The sequence below is a fragment of the Fukomys damarensis genome, unplaced genomic scaffold (genome assembly GCF_012274545.1).
Source record: "Fukomys damarensis isolate Sample0158 unplaced genomic scaffold, DMR_v1.0_HiC HiC_scaffold_33, whole genome shotgun sequence".
Taxonomy (NCBI): Eukaryota; Metazoa; Chordata; class Mammalia; order Rodentia; family Bathyergidae; genus Fukomys; species Fukomys damarensis.
Genome location: NW_022900945.1, coordinates 48333990 through 48354686, shown reverse-complemented (window position 1 = coordinate 48354686; position 20697 = coordinate 48333990). Strand labels below are relative to the sequence as shown.

General features: G+C 38.1%; 1 protein-coding gene across 3 annotated transcripts in view; it reads left to right on the top strand.

Annotated features, from left to right (window-relative positions):
- Positions 1-1722: 1722 nt before the first annotated feature.
- The window catches only part of Spag17 (sperm associated antigen 17), a 195771-nt gene continuing 176796 nt past the window's right edge, over positions 1723-20697 (top strand). For all 3 annotated transcript variants that reach the window (XM_033758259.1, XM_010631186.2, XM_010631185.3), the window contains exon 1: positions 1723-1890. In XM_033758259.1, the coding sequence (XP_033614150.1) occupies positions 1804-1890 (87 nt within the window). In that variant the 5' untranslated portion in view covers positions 1723-1803. The remainder of the gene's footprint in view (positions 1891-20697) is intronic.

Genomic DNA, 20697 nt, shown 5'->3' with positions numbered 1-20697 from the left:
TTCTCTCCTCCCCCAAGAAATACAATTAAGAGGATCAGAACATCTGTCCCGTTGGAAAGTCACCAACAGGTATCAATCAAAGTTAGGCTGCGGGTCACAAACCTCACCTCAGTCATCCTTGGCTCCCTAGGATAACAAAAATATCTCAACTCCAAGGACAGAGCAGGTTATAGGGGGTCAGATAGGCATTGGTCAGTACCGCATGTATATAGACTAAAGAGGTAGCAAAAGGGCTTTGGCTTGAGCTCTGTCTATGGGTGTCTTCAGACCTGTCTCCCTGAAATAAAGTTTCAAAGTAAGCCTGCCTCCAAAGGGGTATCTCTCATGTAGGCAGGTATAAAACAGTGGTAGTGAAGATTAAAGCACTCTGGATTTGAGACTCAGATAATCCTGGGTTCTAATCCAGGCACCGTGGAACCTGGTATAAAGTTACTGTGAAAATTAAATTGAAGTAATTATATACAGAGTGAAAAAAGACGTAAAACTTGTCCGAATCAGAATGGAGTCACTTGTGTCCATCCTAACAACAACAAAAGTAAATAAAGCCAGTGATGATGACAGAAGGGTTCTTATGCATAACTTCCTGATGGTAACTACCACAAAAGACTACCAAAACCACCCCGGTATGGACAGAGACCATTGTAACCTTACACAAAAAGTACTTCTACTCGAAGACTGTGTGTGTGCGTCCAACCAAGCTCAGACTGAGGCCACTCCTTATTAATCGCTGTGGCCAAAGATTATTGTTTCAAACTACCTGATGCAGTCCTCCTAATTTTTGTTTTGCCTCAAGCTCTTTGAATCTGACCATAACTCACTATGGTGTTGATACGCTCATCTCCGTGCTGTGCCGGTCCTTTCACAGTGCTGTGCTACTCCCGAATAAATATCCTATCTTTGTAACCCGTGGCATAATTCCTCCTTGTTTAATTTACATTGACACGTGTAACAGGAGCTCAAGAATTGATAGCTTTTATTATTCTTCATGATTTGGGGAAATCTGCCTAATCAGGATATCTTAAATATTGACCGGAGGGCCGAGGATTTAGCTCAGTGATTCCACTGCCTGTCTGGCAAGCCCAAGGTCCTGAGTTCGATCGCCCTGTACAAAAACAAAACAAAACAAAACAAAAAAAAACACGGAGGGAGGAGTGATACATTCTGTTTATCAGCGGAAGACAGTTTAAAGGAACTAGAGTATGTTTACATAATCCTGCCCAGTAAGGCCCTGGAAGAAGGAACTAAATCCACAGCAGAGGGTGAAGGTCAGGAGAGACAAATTTGGCTTCTTATCAGGAAGCATTCGGGGCAGATTAGAGCGGTTCAAAAAATAGCATGAGCCCCGGGGTGAGGGGCGGGGGAGAGCAGTACTTCGATCCAGGCTATGCAAGACCAGAAGAGACCTTGGTGGAGGCATCCGGGACAGCATTTCAAGGATTTTTGAGTTTCTAGCCAATGTCATGGACCAGAGAGGGTTACCAAAAGAAACAAGGGGTCCAAGTGGATAAAAGAAAACAGCCTTCCCAGCCAGAGGCCAGCTTCTCCCCATCTTCCTCCAACATGAAGTTTGTGGGAAGAAAAATCCTCTCCTTTGCCTGAATTCTCTGGAGCTCAGCCTTCCCGCCGCTGCTGGAGGAAATTTGGTTGCTATGCGACGGAAGCGGTTGACCCCCCAAGAGCCCTAGCGGCTTGGGGGAGGGGCCAAATTTGTTGCGGAAGTGGGCGTGGCCTCGGTTGCTATGCAGCGGGGACGTTTAGGCAGGTCTTGAGCCCAGTTTCTAGACCAATGCTCCCGGCGTTTGCATGGCACCCAAGAAAGGGAAAAGCGGAGTTGCGAGCAGCAGTTCTAGGATATGGGAGCCTTCGCTCATAGCTACACACTTGAATCAGGTGAGCTGTGAGCCCCTTAAATCCTCTCTGCCCGGGGCAAAGCCCGAAGTCCCGTCAGACCCCCGGCAGGCAGACGCCACCTCCACCCTCTCTGTGAAAACTCAAAAGCTGTCGTAAGTGGTATACTCTCCCAGGTGGTTTTCGCTCACAAATGACCCAGGGTCCCCTGAGCAGGAGTGCTCGATAAATGAGTGTTGGCTAAGAGCAGGAAGGGAGAATCAGGGCGACTCCAAAGGGTGGTGACCCGGTGCTTGGTGGGGACAAGAGGAGGTGATGTGCTACAACCAGGGACTGTTCCCCAAAGTCCAGGGGGCACTCCGGTGCTGTACTACAGTTGTCCTTGGGAGCTATTTGCTTCCCCTTAACAACTTCTAAAGGATAGGAATCTTGTCATCGGTGGCCTAGCCCAATTTAAGACTTTTATAAATGTTGAGTGAAAAATACACGCGGAGAGCCTAAGACAGTGGCCTATAGAATGAGCCTTCTACAGCTAGGAAAGGATGACTTGTTTATAAAGTGTCCTGATGCCTCTATATCGAAATACTCTGAAGGTGTAGGAGACCAGAGCAAAGAGGGGCTGGCTGTCTCTGCGGAGTTGCCACCAATGCCCAAGATTTCACATACAAGGGATCCCAGAACTGACAAGCTCCTGCCCGCCTTCAGCAAGTGCAGGGCACAGTAGGCCTTGTTGCTTACACGTGGCAATCCACTTCTTCACTGTGCTTTTTCTAAGTCAAATAGACATTTGGGAAGAGCAAATTACAGCCTGCCATTACCAACTACTTTTAAAAATGGAAAATTTTTTTTTTAATTTTATACATGTGCATATGGTACACTAGAGAGTTTGAGCTTAAAGAAAAAATGGATCTGAAGTCTTGCGTCACCCTTATGAGAACATTTTCACCTTTTTATTCTTATTTTTCATTATAATTCCTCTTTCTCTATGGATGGCAATTTTCTCTGACACAGAAACTGATCCTGACAAAGAATTTCGTGAACATAGTTCTGATACTACTGACATCAATATGACATGGAAAGTTGGATCTGTCCTATAACTTTAAAAATGAAGGATGTCAACCCAGTAATCCTCAGTTACATTCTCAAATTCTCAAAGACATTTTTTCAAAGCACTTTGTAAAAGCACTCTCTCTTTTGCTTTTCTAAGACAGAACTAGCCCATGCAATTTTCTCTCCATTTTCTTTGAGACTAGGTAGGCCAAGGAGGGCTTTGAATGAACATTTCTGCTTGAATTATAAACTGCTGAACAACGGAGTCTGACGGAGGTGCTGACACTGCATTAGCTTTAGTGTTGCAAATGTGAAACTATAATTTTCCTAGTCGAGTGGAAAACCTAAAGGCACTGTTTTTTTCTTATGGCCTGAAAACCTGAAATAACATTCAGCTGTCTTGATTCTGCTCAAACAATATCATTTCAATAAATCTTCTGTACTCACAGAAAGAATTTGAATAAAGTAATAAGTATTTTTAACTACAAAGAGTGAAATCAACTTCTTTCGGTTTGTTGCAGTACATGCTTTCGTCTTGCAAGAAGACAATTGCGGTCCATCTCCTCCCATATTTTTTCCTTAGCTTGGTTTTGTATCTGATTCAAAAGGAAAATTTGCTCTTTAACCCCATAGCGCAGTGCTCAGAAGCATACCCTAACCAGCAGTTTAACCAACTCTGAGTTCAGCTTGAGTAAGACTATGGATGTTTGAATTATTTATTTATAGGATTTAGCAAAGTGCTTTGCACAATGTGTGTGTTCAGAAAATGTTATTGTTTAGTTCCTAGATAGTTGCTTTCCAACTATTTTGAGTGCTTGAGTAAGTAAAAGGTGCTGTGTGTATTGTATGTGTTGGAGGTAAGAAAGAAGCAAGTAATTCCTCCAGCCTTCTGTAAGCCAGTTTACAGGGTTAATTCAATGAAGAATTACCAAATGAATGGTAGTTTAAATTCATATTCACAATCAGCTATACTAGACTTTAAAAAGAATAAACACGCTCACTATTTGGACCGTCTTTCAGGATGGAGTATTCAACTTTAATGCAATTTATTTGGTTTGTAAACAATAGCAAATATAATAAATAGCAAATATAATAAAAAATAAAAAGCAACCTGTTAATAAGAACTAAATGATTAGATAGAGATCAGAGGTTAGGAAAAACAGTAACAACTGGTATAGTCAGGAAATGCTTTGCACAATTTTATTTTTAACCGGGTCCTAAAAATGGGTAGAACTTGAACAGGTAAAGTAAAGGAGGAAAATTTCTTAGGCAAGGACACCAATATCTTCCTCAAATAAATTTGGAATATTTAGATTGAAGGAAAGAAGTAGGTTAGACCACTCTGGATATTAATTGCTTCTGAATTAATTCTGTCAGTTAATAGTCATTTACTGTTTTTGGTATTTCCATATATCAAAACACTTAGCTTATTAAAATAGGTGGAAGGTTGTCCCTCAAATTAGATAAAAAATAATATATTTAGGTATACTGGCAATAAGATCGTAAAAATAGACATTAATATATGCACACATGTGATACATTGTATGTGTGATCTCAAGCAGTATTAGGAAGTCAAAGGTGCTTTGATATAGTATCGGTTTATGATTGTGGTTTTGCTTTCTGTAATTTCAGTTACCCTCGTCTGTCAGCCACAGTCTAAAAATGTTAAATAGAAAATTTCAGGAATAAAAGCTCATAAATTTAAGTGACACTGATGTTATGAGCAGTGTGATAGAAGCATGCACCAGCCTGATCCATCACACCTGGGAAATAAATATGTTTGTCTAGCACATCCGTGCTGTGTGTGCTACTTTTCCATTAGTCACTTAGTAGCCATGTCTGTTACCAAATAGATACCAAACTGTGTGGTATCACAGTTCTGGTGCAGTGCACACGAGTTTCTATTTCTCCACGTTTGGCTATTATTCTACTTAATAACCCCAAAGTGCACCTGTAGTGATGCTGGTAATTCAGACATGTCAGAGACGCTGCAAGTTGCCTCCTGGAAGTGAAAAGGTGAAAGCGCTTGACTCAATAAGGAAGGGGGAAAAGAATCATACAAAGGTTGAAAAACCTACTTTAAGAATGAGTATTTTGTGTAATTGTGAAAAAGGAAAAGAATTTTGGATTTGTTTTAGTATCTTACTTCCAACTGCAAAAGTTATGATCACAGTGCATAGAGAGTGCTTAGTTAAGATAAAAAAGGCATGAAATTATCGGACTCAGTCCTATCTACAGTTTCAGGTATCTGCTGCGGACTTCGAATATATCTTCCCATGCAGTTGTGAGATAAACTGTGCTGGCCACAGAGAAAAGAAGAGGGGTTAACATAAGCTGTCAGTACTCATTAAACAATATCAACACCCTATCCCTTCTCTCCAGCTGTCTTCCTCTGTTCTCTGATTCTATGACAAAACACCTGAGACTGGGTGGCTTATAAAGACCTCAAATGTACTTCTTACAGATCTGAATGCTCATAAGTGAAGGAACATGGTGCTGTTGTCCGTCAAGGACTTTCTGGCTGTGTCATAACATGGCGGAGTGCACCACAGAGCAAGGAAACACGTGACAGACAGAACAATGTAGCTGACCTCTTTTTATGAGGACCATCCCCATAATAACTAACCCACTCTTCCATCCATTCATAAAAGTAGTGCATTCACGACCTAATCACCTCTTAGGGTAATTAAATTTCACCGTGAATTTTGGAGGGAGCCATGCAAAGCATAGCCCCAGCCGCTGTACTGCGTTCTGCCTATACATTTGACTAGTGAGGGTACTGTATGCAAGTGCAATCATACATATTTGCCTTTTTGTGACTAGCTTATTTCACTTAACATGATGTCCTCAAGATTTATTCATTCTGTCGTATGTGTTGGAATTTCCGTATTTGTCAAGGCTGAATAATTTTCCATTATGTGTATATACCACATTTTATTTGACCGTTTGAGTGTCCACTGATAGACACTGGCTCCCTCTTGGCTATTATAAATACTGCTGTTTTTGACACGGTTTTATAAAACTCTGCTGTAGCCCCTGCTTTCAGTTCTACAGGGTATATTTGCAGGTGTTACTAGATGGATTATACCTTAATTCTACATTTAAGTATTTGAGGAGTCACAATTGATTACATTTTAATTTTCCTCCAGAAATTCATGAAGGTTCAAATTTCTCCACAATGTTTTCACAACTTCTGATGTTTTGCTGTTTTCTTTTTTGGTGGATTTTTTGTTTTTGTTTTAATAATCATCCTACTATCTGTGATATGATGTTTCCTCTTTTGATTTTTACTTTCCTAATGATTAGTGGTATTGAGTGTCCTTCTTAGTAACCATTTGTTTATCTTCTTTTGCTTTTGATCATTTTTAAATTGATTCATTTGGTTACTATTGAGTTGTAAATATTTGTGTGTGTGTTCAATATTAACCAGTGTCAGACATATAAAGTACAAATATTTTCTACTATTCTAAAGGTTACCTGTCATTTCAATGGCAGTCCCTTTTAATGTAAATTTTTCATTTTAGAAGCCCAGTTTACCTGTTTTTTCTCATATTCCCTATGTCCTTAGTATTATATCCAAGAAGTCATTACCAAATCCAATATTTTCTGTTTTTTAAGAGAAATCTGTTACAGCTAAGTCTCTGATCCATTTCGAGAAATTTTTTTAAATTTGTTGTGAGATTTAGGTCTCTCTTCAATCTCTTCTGTTTTCCCCAGTGCCATTTTAGAAGGCTATTCTTTCTATATTGAACTGTCTTGGCATCCTTGTCAAAAAGCATTGACCCTACAGTATAAGGAAGTGACTACTTTTGGGCTCTCTATTCTGTCTATGATGCTAGTTTTAGGTCTTTTAAACATGGCAGTTATTATGTTGAAATTGTTTTCTTTTATGCCTAGTTTGTTGAGTATTATTTGAAAGGATATTGGGTTTTCTCCAATGAGTTCTTTTTTTCTTATCAATTGAAATGATGATCATGTGGGATTTTCGCTTTATTGTGTTAATGTAGTATATCATGTTGATTTTTTGAATTTTTAATTTCTATTTGCTTTCCTCCAGCTCTATTTAGGTGTAATTGACAAATCAAACTTACATATGCTTAAATTGGAACTGACCTTGCATTTCAGGAATAAATCCCACTTGGTCATGGTGTATTTACCTTTCAATACACCTATGAATATGCTAGTATTTTGTTGCATCAGTATTCATACAGGATATTGCTCTGTAGTTTTCTTTTTGTGTGTTGTCTGGCTTTGGAATCCGTCTCTCAGGATGACTTTGGAAGTGCTCTTTCTTTGATTTTTTTGGAAGATTTTGAGGGGAATTATTAATTATTTTTACAAAATATTCGGTAGACTACTCCAATGAAGCCATATGGCCCTGAGCTTTTCTTTAGCAGACGATTTTTGGTAATTGATTTAATCGCCTTACTCATTGTAGACACATCCCAATTTTCTGTTTCTTCATGATTCAGTCATGGTATGTGGTGTATCAAGAAATTTGACTAGCCGGGCATGGTGGCACATGCCTGTAATCCTACCACACAGGAAGCTGAGGCAGGAGGATCACTGTGAATTCAAAACCAGCCTGGGCTACATAGTGAGTTCCAAGTCACTCTCAACTACATAGTGAAACCCTGTCACAAAAAACAAAAAAACAAAAAAAAAAAAAAGAAAAAAGAAAAGAAAGGAAGGAAGGAAGGAAGAAAAAAGAAATTTGTCTAACTCATCACCATTAGCCAATTTGTTGGTATGGAATTGTTTGCAATATCCTTACAATTTTGTTTATCTCTGTAAATTTAGTAGTAAAGTCCATTTTTGCAGCCGATTTTCCTACTTCAGTTTTCTTTGTTCTTAGTCTAGTTAAGATTTTTTCCTAATTTCTTTGAAGAACCACCTCTTCAATATTCCCTATTCTTTCTGTATACTCTATTTTACTTATTTCTGCTCTAATCTTTGTTATTCTTTTCATTTTGATAGCTTTCTGCATGTTTCATAGTTTTTGTTTGAGCATAGTTTTAAGCATGGTTTTTATGCACCTTAGGGTAAAAGTTAGTTTAATGACTTAAAACTTTTTTCTTTTTCTTGTGTGAACATTTATTGCTATACATTTCCCTCCTAGCACTGACTTTGCTGCATTCAATTATTTTTTTTTTGGTTTTGTTTTATTTTTTCATTGATCTCAGATATTTTTCAGTTTCTCTTATGATTTCTTCCTTGATAACATTGTATAAGATCATATTTTCTGTACATAGTTGCAAATTATTCAAGTTTTTATCAAAAGTTGATTTTGTTTCATTCTGTTGTGATCAATACCAGATAGTTCATTCTATTGTGATCAATACCAGATAGTTCGTACGACTCAGTCTTTTAAAATTTATTAAAACTAATTTTTAGCCTAACATGTAGTCTCCCCTGGAGAATGTCCCATGAACCTTTGTGGAAAACCATATATTCTGTTGTTTGACGGAGAGTGGTGCATGTGCCAGTTAGAGCCAGTGAGTGTGAAGGGCTGTTCATAACCTTTTATTTCCTTATTAATCTTCTATTGTGTTGTTCCATTCATCACTGCAAGTGATGTTTTAAAATTTCCTATTATTATAAAGCTGCCAATTTCTCCCTTCAATACTGACAATGTTGCTTGGTTCAGTAGCACATTGGTTTATAAATTTAATTTAGTAGTGTATGTCACCCAATGTGGAGTTTGAAAACAGAAACAAAATTTTGCCAAACACTTCTGTTTATGAACTGAATTGTTTGCAAATAGAAGCATTCCTGAATCAAAGTATTACTGCATGTTTGGGAGTTCTGATTTTTGGTGCATTTATGTTCATAATAATTGTATCTTCTTGGTGAATTGATCCTATTACCATATATATTGTTTTTCTTTGACTCTTGTAATGGCTTTCTGCTTAAAATATATTTTGTATTATGTTAGGATAGCCACTTCAGTGCTTTCTTTTTTTAAATTACTTTTATTGGTACATTTAAGGTATACAATATAATGATATTTATCATTAGAAATTTGCACCATTACCATCTTGTATCTTATTTTTTCCCATTCCCCTGCTCTCCCTTCAATCCCTCCACCCCTACCTATCTACAAAAGTTTTGTTTCCATTTTATCTTTTTCTCATATTTATTCCATTCCTTCCTTCTTCCTACCCCTCTCATATTCCTTTCCCCTTTGCACCTTTTCTTCCTATTTCACATTATCTATTATATCTTTTAGTCCTTATTTACATTTTCAGTTTCTCATTCCACAGAAACTATTCAGTGTTTACACACGAATGTCCTATTTATTTCACTTGAGTATCAATGTGCATCCATTTAGCTGTAAATGTCTCTAGCCTCTCATTCTTTATGACTAAGTAGTACTCCATTTTACATAAAAAAATTTTTTTCTTTATCAAGTCTCACATTGATGGACAATTGAGTTGCTTCCAAGTTTCAGCTATCACAAATTGTGCTGCTTGGAACATGATTCTATTAATTCTTTGAGGAAGACACCCAGCAGAGGAATAGCTGAGTAAGATGGGACTTCTAATCCAAGTTCTTTGAGGTATCTCCATACTAATTTCCACAGTGGTTGCACCAGTATACACTCCTACCAGCAATGGAGCAGGGTTCCACTTTCTCTACAGCCCCACCAGCATTTGTTATTCATTGATTTTATGGTACCAGCCATTTTTCTGGAGTGAGGTTGAATATCAGTGTTGTTTTCATTCGCATCTTTTGAATGACCAGTGATGTTGAACATTTTTTCATATGTTTATTTACTATTTCTACTTCTTTGTCTGATAAATGTCTGTTCATTTCAGATGCCCATTTTTAGATTGGGTCTTTAAGTTTGGGAGGTATGATTTTTTTTAAGTTCTTTATATATTCCAGATAGTAAACCTTTGTCTAAGGAATAGCTGGTAAAAATTCTGCCCCACATTGTGGATTGTACCTTCACACTGTTATTGGTTTCTCTTGCTGTGCAGAAGCTTTTTAATAAGAAGGCATCCCACTAGTTGACTGTTTGTGCTAGTTCAAGTGAAACCGAGGTTTTGTTCATAAAATGTTTTCCTATGCCAATGTCTTCAAGAGTTCTACCTAACCTCTCTTCCAGCCAGTTTAATGTTTCTGTTTTCATATGTAGATCTTTAATCTATTTCAATTTTAGTTTAGTGCATGGTGAGAGATATAGGTCTATTTTAATCGTTGACAAGTTGAAACCCAGTTTTTCCAGCACTATGTATCAAACAGGCTATCTTTCCTCCAGTGAGGGTGTTTGGTTCCTTTTTCAAAGATGGGGTGGCTGAGTGTGTCTGGAGTTGTTTCTGCATCTTCTGATCTGTTGCACTGATCTTCAGGTCTGTTTCTTTGCCAGTACCATGCTGTTTTTATTACAGTACCTTTGTAGTATAGTTTCAAGTTGGGGATTGTGATACTCCCTACCTTGTATTCATTGTCTAGAATTGCTTTTGCTATTATAGGTCTCTTCTTGTTCCAAATAAATTTTTGGATTATTTTCTCAAGGTCGTTGAGGTATGCTTCTGTGATTTCAGTTGGGATTGCATTGAATCTACATAGCAGTTTTGGAAGTATGGCCATTTTCACTATGTTGGTTCTGCCTACCCAGAAGCAAGGAATGTCTTTTCATTTTCTGATATCTATTTCAATATCTTTTTTCAGAGTGCTATGGTTTTTCAGAGTAGTGGTCTTTGATTTCTTTTGTTAGGTTGATTCCTCGGTATTTCAATTTTCTGGATGCTATTGTGAAAGGAATTGATTATCCCATTTCTCTCAATGAGTCTTATTTTTCGTGTACAGGAAAGGTATTGATTTTTGTATGTTGACTGTGTATCGAGCTACTTTACTGAATTTAGGTGTTAAGTCTAGAAGACTTTTGGTGGAGTTCTTGGGGTCTTCTATATAGAGTACGATGTTATCTGCAAATAATAACAATTGGACTTCTTCCTTTCCTATCTTTATTCCTTTTACTTCTTTCTCTTATCTAATCACTGTGGCTAATGTTTCCAAAACTAAATTGAACAGGAATGGCGATAGTGGACATCTTTGTCTTGTTCCTGATTTTAGTATGAAGGAGTTCAGTTTTTTACCATTTAGTCTGATATTGGCTGTTGGTTATTCATAGATGGCTTTTATCAAATGGAGGTAGAGACTGTCTATTCCAATTTTTTGAGGCATTTTTTATCATAAATGCATGTTGGATTTTGTCAGATGCTTTTCCATATCTATTGAGATGACCATATGTTTTTTGTCCTTGGCATAAATATAGCACATTACATTTAGAGATTTGCATAATAAGGTACTAGCAAACAGAATACAGAGGATCATCAAGAAGATCATACATCCTGACCAAGTTGGATTTATTCCAGGGATGCAAGGATGGTTCAACATACATAAATCAATAAATGTAATACACCATATTAACAAAGTCAAAGACAAAAACCACATGATCCTCTCAATAGATGCAGAAAAAGCATTTGACAAAATTCAACACCCGTTCATGATAACAACTCTGCAAAAAATTGAAATAGATGGTCTATATCTCAACTTCATAAAGGGTATCTATGAAAAACCAACAGCCAACATCATATTAAATGGCCAAAAACTGAAAACCTTCACTTTAAAATCAGGAACAAGACAAGGATGCCCACTATCATCATTCCTCTTCGATATAGTTCTGGAAACATTAGCAATAGCAATTAGACAAGAGAAAGAAATTAAAGCAATAAAGATAGGAAAGGAAGAAGTTAAACTGTCATTATTTGGTGATGATATGATACTCTACATTGAAGACCCAAAAAACTCCACCAAAAGACTTCTCGACTTAATTGACACTTTTAGCAGAGTAGCAGGATACAAGGTCAACACCCAAAAATCAGTAGCCTTCTTGTACACAAATAACAGACTCACTGAGAAAGAAATTAGGGAAACAATTCCTTTCACAATAGCACCTCAAAAAATGAAGTATCTGGGAATCAATCTAACAAAAGAAGCAAAAGACCTCTACACTGAAAACTACAGCACTCTGAAAAAAGAGATTGAGGAGGACATAAAAAAATGGAAAGATATCTCCTGCTCCTGGGCAGGAAGAATCAACATAGTGAAAATGGCCACACTACCAAAACTGCTATACAGATTCAATGCAATGCCAATTGAAATTCCAACACTATACTTCACAGAACTAGAAAAGAAGAATCCAAAAATTCATTTGGAACCATAAGAGACCTAGAATAGCAAAAGCCATCCTAGGCAACAGACACATGGCAGTGGGTATAACAATTCCCAATCTGAAACTATACTACAAAGCCACTGTGATAAAAACAGCATGGTACTGGCAAAGAAACAGACCTGAAGACCAGTGGAACAGACTGGAAGACACAAAAACAACTCCAGATATACTCACCTACCTCATCTTTGACAAAGGAGCTGACCATCCTCCCTGGAGGAAAGATAGCCTGTTTAATAAATGGTGTTGGAAAAACTGGATCCCAACCTGCAAAAGATTAAAACTAGACCCTTATCTTTCACCATGCACTAAATTAACACCCAAGTGGATTAAAGATCTAAATATAAAAACAAAAACACTAAACTTACTGGAAGATAAGTTAGGCAGAACTTTTAAAGACATTGGCATAGGAAAAGACTTAATGAACAAATCCTCAGTGACAAGGGAACTAGCAGAAAGAAACAACAACGGGGATCTCATCTTATTAAAAAGCTTCTGCACTGCAAAAGAAACCATCAACAGAACTAAGAGATAACCTACAATGTGGGAAAAACTTTTTACCAGCTGTTCCTCAGACAAAGGACTATTATCTAAAATATATAAAGAACTCAAAACAATCATCCCCCGCAAAAAGAAGGACCCAGTTCAAAAATGGGCATCTGAAATGAACAGACATTTCTCAGACAAAGAAGTAAAAGCAGCAAGTAATTATATGAAAAAATGTTCCACATCACTGGTCATTCAAGAGATGCAGATGAAAACAACACTGAGATTCCACCTCACCCCACAAAGAATGGCTGCTATCAAGAAATCACACAATATCAAATGTTGGCGGGGTTGTGGGGAGAAAGGAACCCTTCTCCATTGTTGGTGGGAGTGCAGACAGGTGCAACCACTATGGAAATCAATATGGAGATACCTCAAAGAGGTGGAACTAGAAGTTCCATTTGACCCAGCCATCCCTCTGTTGGGTATCTTTCCAAAAGAATTAAAAGGCTCATATCACAGAGATATATGCACACCTATGTTTATAGCGGCACAGTATGTAATAGCTAAAACTTGGAAACAGCCCATCTGCCCATCAGTTGAAAACTGGATAAAGAAGATATGGTTTTTCTATAAAATGGAATACTACTCAGCCATAAAGAATGAGAAATTAGATTCATTCATAGGAAAATGGATACGTATTGAGGATATACTCCTAAGTGAAATAAATAAATCACACATATGTAAATACTGAATAGTTTCTCTGGTGTGAAAAACTATAATAGCACATAAGATCCTAGTGGGATAATTAATAATGTGAAATAGGAAGAAAAGGGCTAAACGTGTAGGGAAAGTGGGAAGGGTAGGGGAAAGGGAATAAGGGCAAAGAAAAAATATAATAAAATGAAAAAATGGAAATAAAGTGTTTGTAAGTGGGGGGGTGGTAAAGGGAGGGCAGGGACAAGGGGAAAAAATGAGAATCAAGACCTGTCATGTGAAGGTACAGGATCCCAGTAATGAATGTAACTGTATTGTATACCTAGATTGTACCAATAAACTCAATACAAATAGAATAAAATAAAATACTTACTTCATTTCCTAAATATATCTAGAGCACATGCTATTTAATACATCTTCAGTAAATGAGTTCTCTCTCCTGCATGTTTTCACCAATATTAGTCTCCATGCTGGTAATGAACTTCCATCTTTCTGCTCCTTATTCTATTTTTTGAATGCCTTAGAAATCATGTAGCAAGCTTTTCTGACAATCCTAAACCACATTAACTTTCACCTTGGCTCTAGGATTATCTTAGTTACTTTCTCACCACTAGGACATGATACCTGACTCCTACAAATTAAAGGAGGAAATATTTCTTTTAGCTCACAGTTTCTAAAGGGCTAAGTCCATGGTCACCTGGGTCTAAGGCATGGCAGCATGATAGAGGATCATGACAGAGGGGAAGCAACAAACCTTCCTTTTGCTTTCCCTTTTTGTTCTATCCAGGCTACAAGCCTATTGATTTGTGCTACCCACATCCTGAGTAAGTCTTTCCTCTTGAGTAAGTCCATCATCCACATCCAGAACAACACTAATCAGTGGACTAATCCAGTATGACACCTACGCAATCAACCCCCAAAGCCCCATCTATGAGTTCATGAGGCTTTGAGGGGACATCTACATGTAAACCATAACATTTTGCCGCTGGCTCCCAAAAGACTCATGTGCATTGTTTTATGCAAAATACACTTAGTCCTTCTCTGAGAGTTGCCCAAGTACTAACAGTTTCAGCACTGCTGAAAAGTCCAAGTCCAAATTCTCCTTGGAGATTTAAGGAAATTTGTTTAGCTGTAAGCCCCTGTAAAAATGAAAAAAGTTACACTTCCAACATACAAGGGTACAAGATAAACATTCACATTCCAAAGTGTAAAATGGGAAGATTACAAGGGACAGTACCAAAGCAAGACCAAAACCCAGCAGGGGTAAACACTAAGGTAGTTCCATGGCAGCATCCCGGCAATCTGTGGTCCCACCCCTATGTCACTGCCAATGGTCCTCATGGCCTTCCTATTGGGCCACTTCTGTTCACTCTGTGACTTTCTCAGGTCATCCTCCTTCTTAGTTTCTCCAACTTTCTGGAGACTGCACTGCCGTCTCAGCTTCACATTCACAGCTTTACACACTGCCCTCACAGAAGCACTCTCAGACCTTCTTATGAAATCTAGGTGGAAATCTTCCTGACCCCACAACTCTTGTGTTCCACATGCACCTAAAGCCAGTACCACATGAATGGCAGAAAGGTCTGCAGTAAGCTAGGCTTCCTTCTCTCTTGGCTGTAGGAGTCCAGTGCCTAGATGGCTAAATGCTTTGAAGCCAATTCTGAGAAACAAATTCCCTAGGCTACCACCATTCTGAAACATGGTACCCTAGGGGTCCTTCTAAAAACAAAGTCTTTCACCTTTGCTTTTTTTTTTTTTGTACTGGAGATTGAACTCTGGACCTTGCGCTTGCGAGGCAACTGGCCGAACCACTAAGCTAAATTCCTGCCCCAACTTTGCAATTGTAGACTGTCAGGAATTGAGTTCTACTGTTTTTTGTGATGCCTTCAGGCCTTCGTTTCTATTGTCCCCTTTCAAAGGACACTGTTGGCATTTCAGTGCTATCTTTGCAACAACTAAGCACTCCTCTACTCCATCTTTCCAGGTGGCAACTTCATCAGAGCTTCCTTTCTGGCCCAAACTCAAAACTTTTAAAATCATTCTGCTTGATTCTTAATTCTCAAGGTTTGTTTGATTCTCAAGGTACAGCAGACTAAAAACCCCCAGTAGTAGCCATGTCACCTCAACATTAGACTGCCTTGAAATTTCTTCCACTGGACTAAGCAGCCTGCTGCCCTTAACCTCAGTCTCAAGAAATACCTCTGGACATGAGCAAAATGCAGACAAATGGACAAATCATAACACACATGGCCTGGAATCCAATTGCCAGTACAGTTGTTGTTCCCAACTGAAGCATACTCAGCCCAGTCATTATCAGCTGCATCTCTATGAGCATTCTGATCTCTGACCAGAATCTCACATCACGCTCAGCTCACAGAATTCAATGGCTGCTTCTCCAGCTGACATCTCCAAAACTTTCCAAACTCCTCTGGTAAGCCAGTTCTAAAGGCTTCTGAATCACGTGGCCAGGCAGTGTTACGGCAGTGGCCTCACTCTCGGTACCAAAGTCTCTCTTAGTTGCTGTCCTGTCTCACTGGGACATAATATCCAATACCTAAAATTTAAAGAAAGAACGGTTTATTTTAGCTCACAGTTTGTGCAGGTTTCAGTCCATCGTTGGCTGCCTCCAAGGCAGAGCAACACGGCAGAGGGGCAAAAAAGGCAGGAAGAAGCAAGCCTTCCTTATTTTTTCCCTTTTTATTCCACGAAGGTTACAGGCCTATTGGGTGGTGCTACCCACACCCAGGGTGGGTCTTCTCTTTCTGGTATATGCATCATCCACCTCCAGAGCTACACTAAAGCAGTGGGCTAATCCAATATCACACCACCAAAAGTGCAGTCATTTGCAGAAGTTCCACTGTGAGCCCATGAGGCTTTGGGGGAACATCTACATATAAACTGTAGCAAGGCTCTACTTAATACTCATACTTAGTTAAAGAATGCCTTCAATTATCTGCTATCATTTTATACTTTAGAGAACACAAGTCAGAATGAGCTGTTAGACGTCATATCTTATATAGTGATATCTTGGTTGTGGAAGGGCTCAAAGCTCAAACTTTCCACTACTCAAATAGCAAAACAAACAAACACACACAAAAAAACACATTGTAACTTTGCTTGACAGACGAACCAAAACTCCAACTAGAGAAAAACCTGTTCTGGCTGAGAGTGAATCACATGTCACATGGTGTCAAAGCTCGCCATGCACACAATGGCTTCACACTTTAGTCTAAGGGCTGCTCTCATCCAGACAATATACAGAGCTTGTGTTGATCCATTAAAATGTCCATTGTTGTGCTTTTTCTTTTGTACTTTATTTGCGTGCAATATCATAACCATTGCTCCAAAAAAAGTTAGTGGTACCAGCAGTAAAGCTAAGAGCAGAGCTGTGAGAGCCATGATAGAGTTAAAAACAAATCATCATTAAATTTGTTAAAGTACTAGAAAATAAATTTATTATTGTAGTTTTGGGAAACAATTATTTGGTTTTCTGTTATATCTTATGGGGAAAATATGTTTAGTTCCTTTGAACCTTTTGATGTTTGAACATGAGTTTGGAGTGAATTGTGTTTGACAACTAAGGTATCACTGTATTCTTTATACATATCACACAATAACTGGCATGGTTTAGGTGCACAGAATACATGCAAAATCAATACTGAATTAATTGACTGACTTACCTTGACATATGAAGAACCATGTATTATAGAATGAGATATATTTTCTAAGGGAAGGGGTAGAAAACCTTTGTATGAAAAAGGCATCACTGGGCTGGGTGTGGTGGTGCACGCCTGTAATCCCAGCACTCAGGAGGCTGAGGCAGGAGGATTGCTGTGAGTTTGAGACCTGCCTGAGCTACACAGTGAGTTCCAGAGCAGTCTGAACCACATAGTGAGACCCTGTCTCAAAAAACAAAAAGGCATCACAGCAGATAAATAGAATTGGATAGTACTTTGGAAAGAACTATGCAAATATTCTATTTTTCCTTGCAGAAGTATTTCATCTGACAACAAGAAGGCATTCAAATTAACGTTCTTTGAAACATTTAGCTTATAATCTCTCAATTGAAGTATAATTTTTTTCTTGTTAAATGTAACTTAGTGACAATAGCTAAATAGTGCATATTTGGAAAAGGTTCCTAAAGTCTTCAACAAAGCTTACAATTCTTGTAAAGGTCTGGAAAAAAGATAAGACTTCAAGACAGATACTGTTAAAATATTAATATCTCAGATAACTTAAATACTCAAAGTTATAAAATATATAGATATTAAGATGATAATGAACCAAGTAAGTAGGGGAAAATGTCCAGTTGAACTTAAATGCTTGAAACTATTTTAAGTGTACTTATCAAAGAGGGAAATTACTTTTATTGGATAAAAAACTTGAGCAATTTTTGAGAGGCAGTGAAGGGTTTTTCAACCTTTTTGATCTTAAACAGTAACCTATTTCTCATGTTAATGTGTATTTAAGACTTACTGGAAATTCTCATAATATGAGCTGAAGACTGATGTCTGGCAGCCAGCATATTTCTGAAATTGGGTCAGTTTTTATTACTATATTTTCTGAAATATGCTTTCATTGATATTTACAAAACAAATTGCCAGTTCACACAAAGGTTGTTTTAATAAGAGCCAATGAAAACAGCCGAGTTGCTAGGAAGAATGTTAAGGGGAAATGGACTTTTCATAACCTCACGTTGTAATTTTTTTGAACAAAAATGTATTATTTGAATGAGTTTGGGAATGAAGGGAATTAGTATGTCAAAATATCCACTTCAATGTTATATGTGATCGTTTTCATTGCAAGTGAAAAATATGAAATATAAGTAAAATTTAAGCGTTGCCAGTATGAGTTTGGCAACATCTTAGGAAAATGTCAGTCAAGAAATGGTGAATGTTGACAATAGTTCAGCTCTGGACATAGAAACTATCACTGGCTCCCAGTACCCACAGGAAAAATTCCAGGGTGTGCTGCCCAACTTTCACAGCTCTGGCTAATGTGAGCTCTCTATGCCTATCCACCTTTATCGTCCACTCCAGTGGTGTGTGCCTACCCTGTACTCCACTCAGTTGTCTCTGTGATATCCCTACATCGTGCCCATTACTCCCATGCAATCTTTACCCCAGTGACTTCCTTCTTCCACGCCACTCTTTATCATTAAACTTTTCTCCTCTATCTTTCAAAAAGCAGCTAAAACCATGGTGCTCTGGTCTTCATTTACCTCCTTTTACTATGGCAGTGATTTCTTTTTTACTTTTAATTGTTACCTACTTGCCCAGTAACTTCAGTATCATCTACTGAATCTACAATGCAAAAGCCTGCTGAGTAGCAAAGTTTAATATTTCATGTTTGTTTCCTTCTTCCTGGCTACAGTACCTAATAATCGTGATAAGCATGTAGTGGTCCTCAAGAAATGTGAAGCACATCACATCCATTGATTACACATTACTGTCTTAACCTGCTGGTCTATTTTGTCTTTTGAGCTCCAGAAGCAGTCCCGAAACCTGGGTCATGGTAACAAATTAAAGATGACCTCTGAAATGTAGTTGTTACATGTACAAAACAGGATTGGTGGTCACAGTCAGCCTTGAAAATGTTAAGAACATTGTTGAGAGGACATAAAGACATCGAGCATATAGTATCTGACACTTCACACATCCAAATCAAAACTCTGGATTCTTCTTTCAGTCCTGGGTTTCATCAAACCTTCATTTTTTCCCTGAATAGCGTTGCCATTTACCAAGAGAACTGCCAGGGCCCTTCTGACGTGAATTGTCTCCTCTTCATCATCCATAACCCATAATCGCTTCTTCACTAAATCCTGTTGGCTCTACCTGTGAGATGTATCTGACATCTACCCTCCTGGAACCACTCGAACTCTTACATCCTAAGCCAAGCCACAGCTGTGTTTTGTTTTGCTGTAGCTACAAAATAAGTCAAGAGATATAGCATTTAGTCTCTTAGTCCCTTTCTTGCTACCTTGGAGTCTGTCTCCGTGCAGTAGCCACAGAGTTCTTTCTAACAGATAAGCCAGAATAAAACTCAAGGACTCTGCCATGCCCTGAAAGGCTCTGTGTTCTGATTCTCCTTAGATCTCCCATAAGTCTCCCTTTCACTCAGCCCCCGGAAGCCACACTGGCCTTTTTGCTAATTCACAAATCCATCAGAAAATATGTTGCTACCTTACAGTCTTCTTCGCCCTTCTGTGCCTTCTGCCTGAAATAACCCTTCCTTGGGGAGTCTATGAGTCACTTCCACCGTTCCTTCAAGTTTCTGTTCAAATGTCAACTGCCCTGACCACCATCCTTGAACTAGAGTACATACTCTAGCCTCTAAAGATGGCTCCTCACCTTCTCCCTGTTAGAATTAGCTCATTCTGTCTCCTTCCAGGTGAGCGAAAGCTGTATGAGTCTAGTGAGATATGCCTTGTACACTGAGACAATGCCAAAACCTAAAGATGCCTGGCTTATAGAGGAACTCAGCACTTGCTGAGTGAAGAAAAAGTAATTGCTCAATAAGGAAGAGCTCTTAATAATAGTATTATTCTGCTTATAAGAATGGTGTGAAGGGCTGGGGATTTAGCTCAGTGGGGCTACCGCCTGCTTTGCAAGCATAGGGACCTGAGTTTGATCCCCAGTACCCCCCAACAAAATGATGTGAAAATTAAACAAACTAAAAGTGTGTGGAACACTGTTTACTCTGATATAAATTTTTATAATTATTATTATTCATATGTATATTACACCTCTATTTCAAATTCAACATATTCAAAACTGAATTAGTCTCCCCCATAAACCTCCACCTCATCCTTTGTGCTGTACATTTAACATCTTCATCAGTTTCAATCCCATTACCTCCCTCCCTTTCCTCCTCCTTTGATTTTATAGATCTTTTGCTTCTCTTTCATAGTTGACTTTATTAATTTTATTCAGCAACACATTTACATTCCTTTCATGTAAAGCCAAAGAAGTACGGGCATTTCTATTTGGATATTTTATTAAAGTCAAATCCCTAAATCTTTATTTCATTTTCTGAATGTTTAGTAACTTTTGTTTTGCAGGTTACATAAAAAGAATACACAAGACTCTCCATGATTTCCCTCAGTATTCGCAGTTACAGCTGTACACGATGCCCACTGGGATCCTAACAGTTTTCTAATGTTCAATGACCACCTCTACTCAAATGTTTAATTGCCCTGATATTTATTTTATATATGGTAGTAGACAGAAAAATGTAACAAGAAAATATTTATATCAGTTTATTTTATTTATATTTTTATTGTGCCATCTAAATATATTGAATATGAGTTACTACCAAAACAAAACATCTGGAACCTTTTTCAGATATTGTAAAGT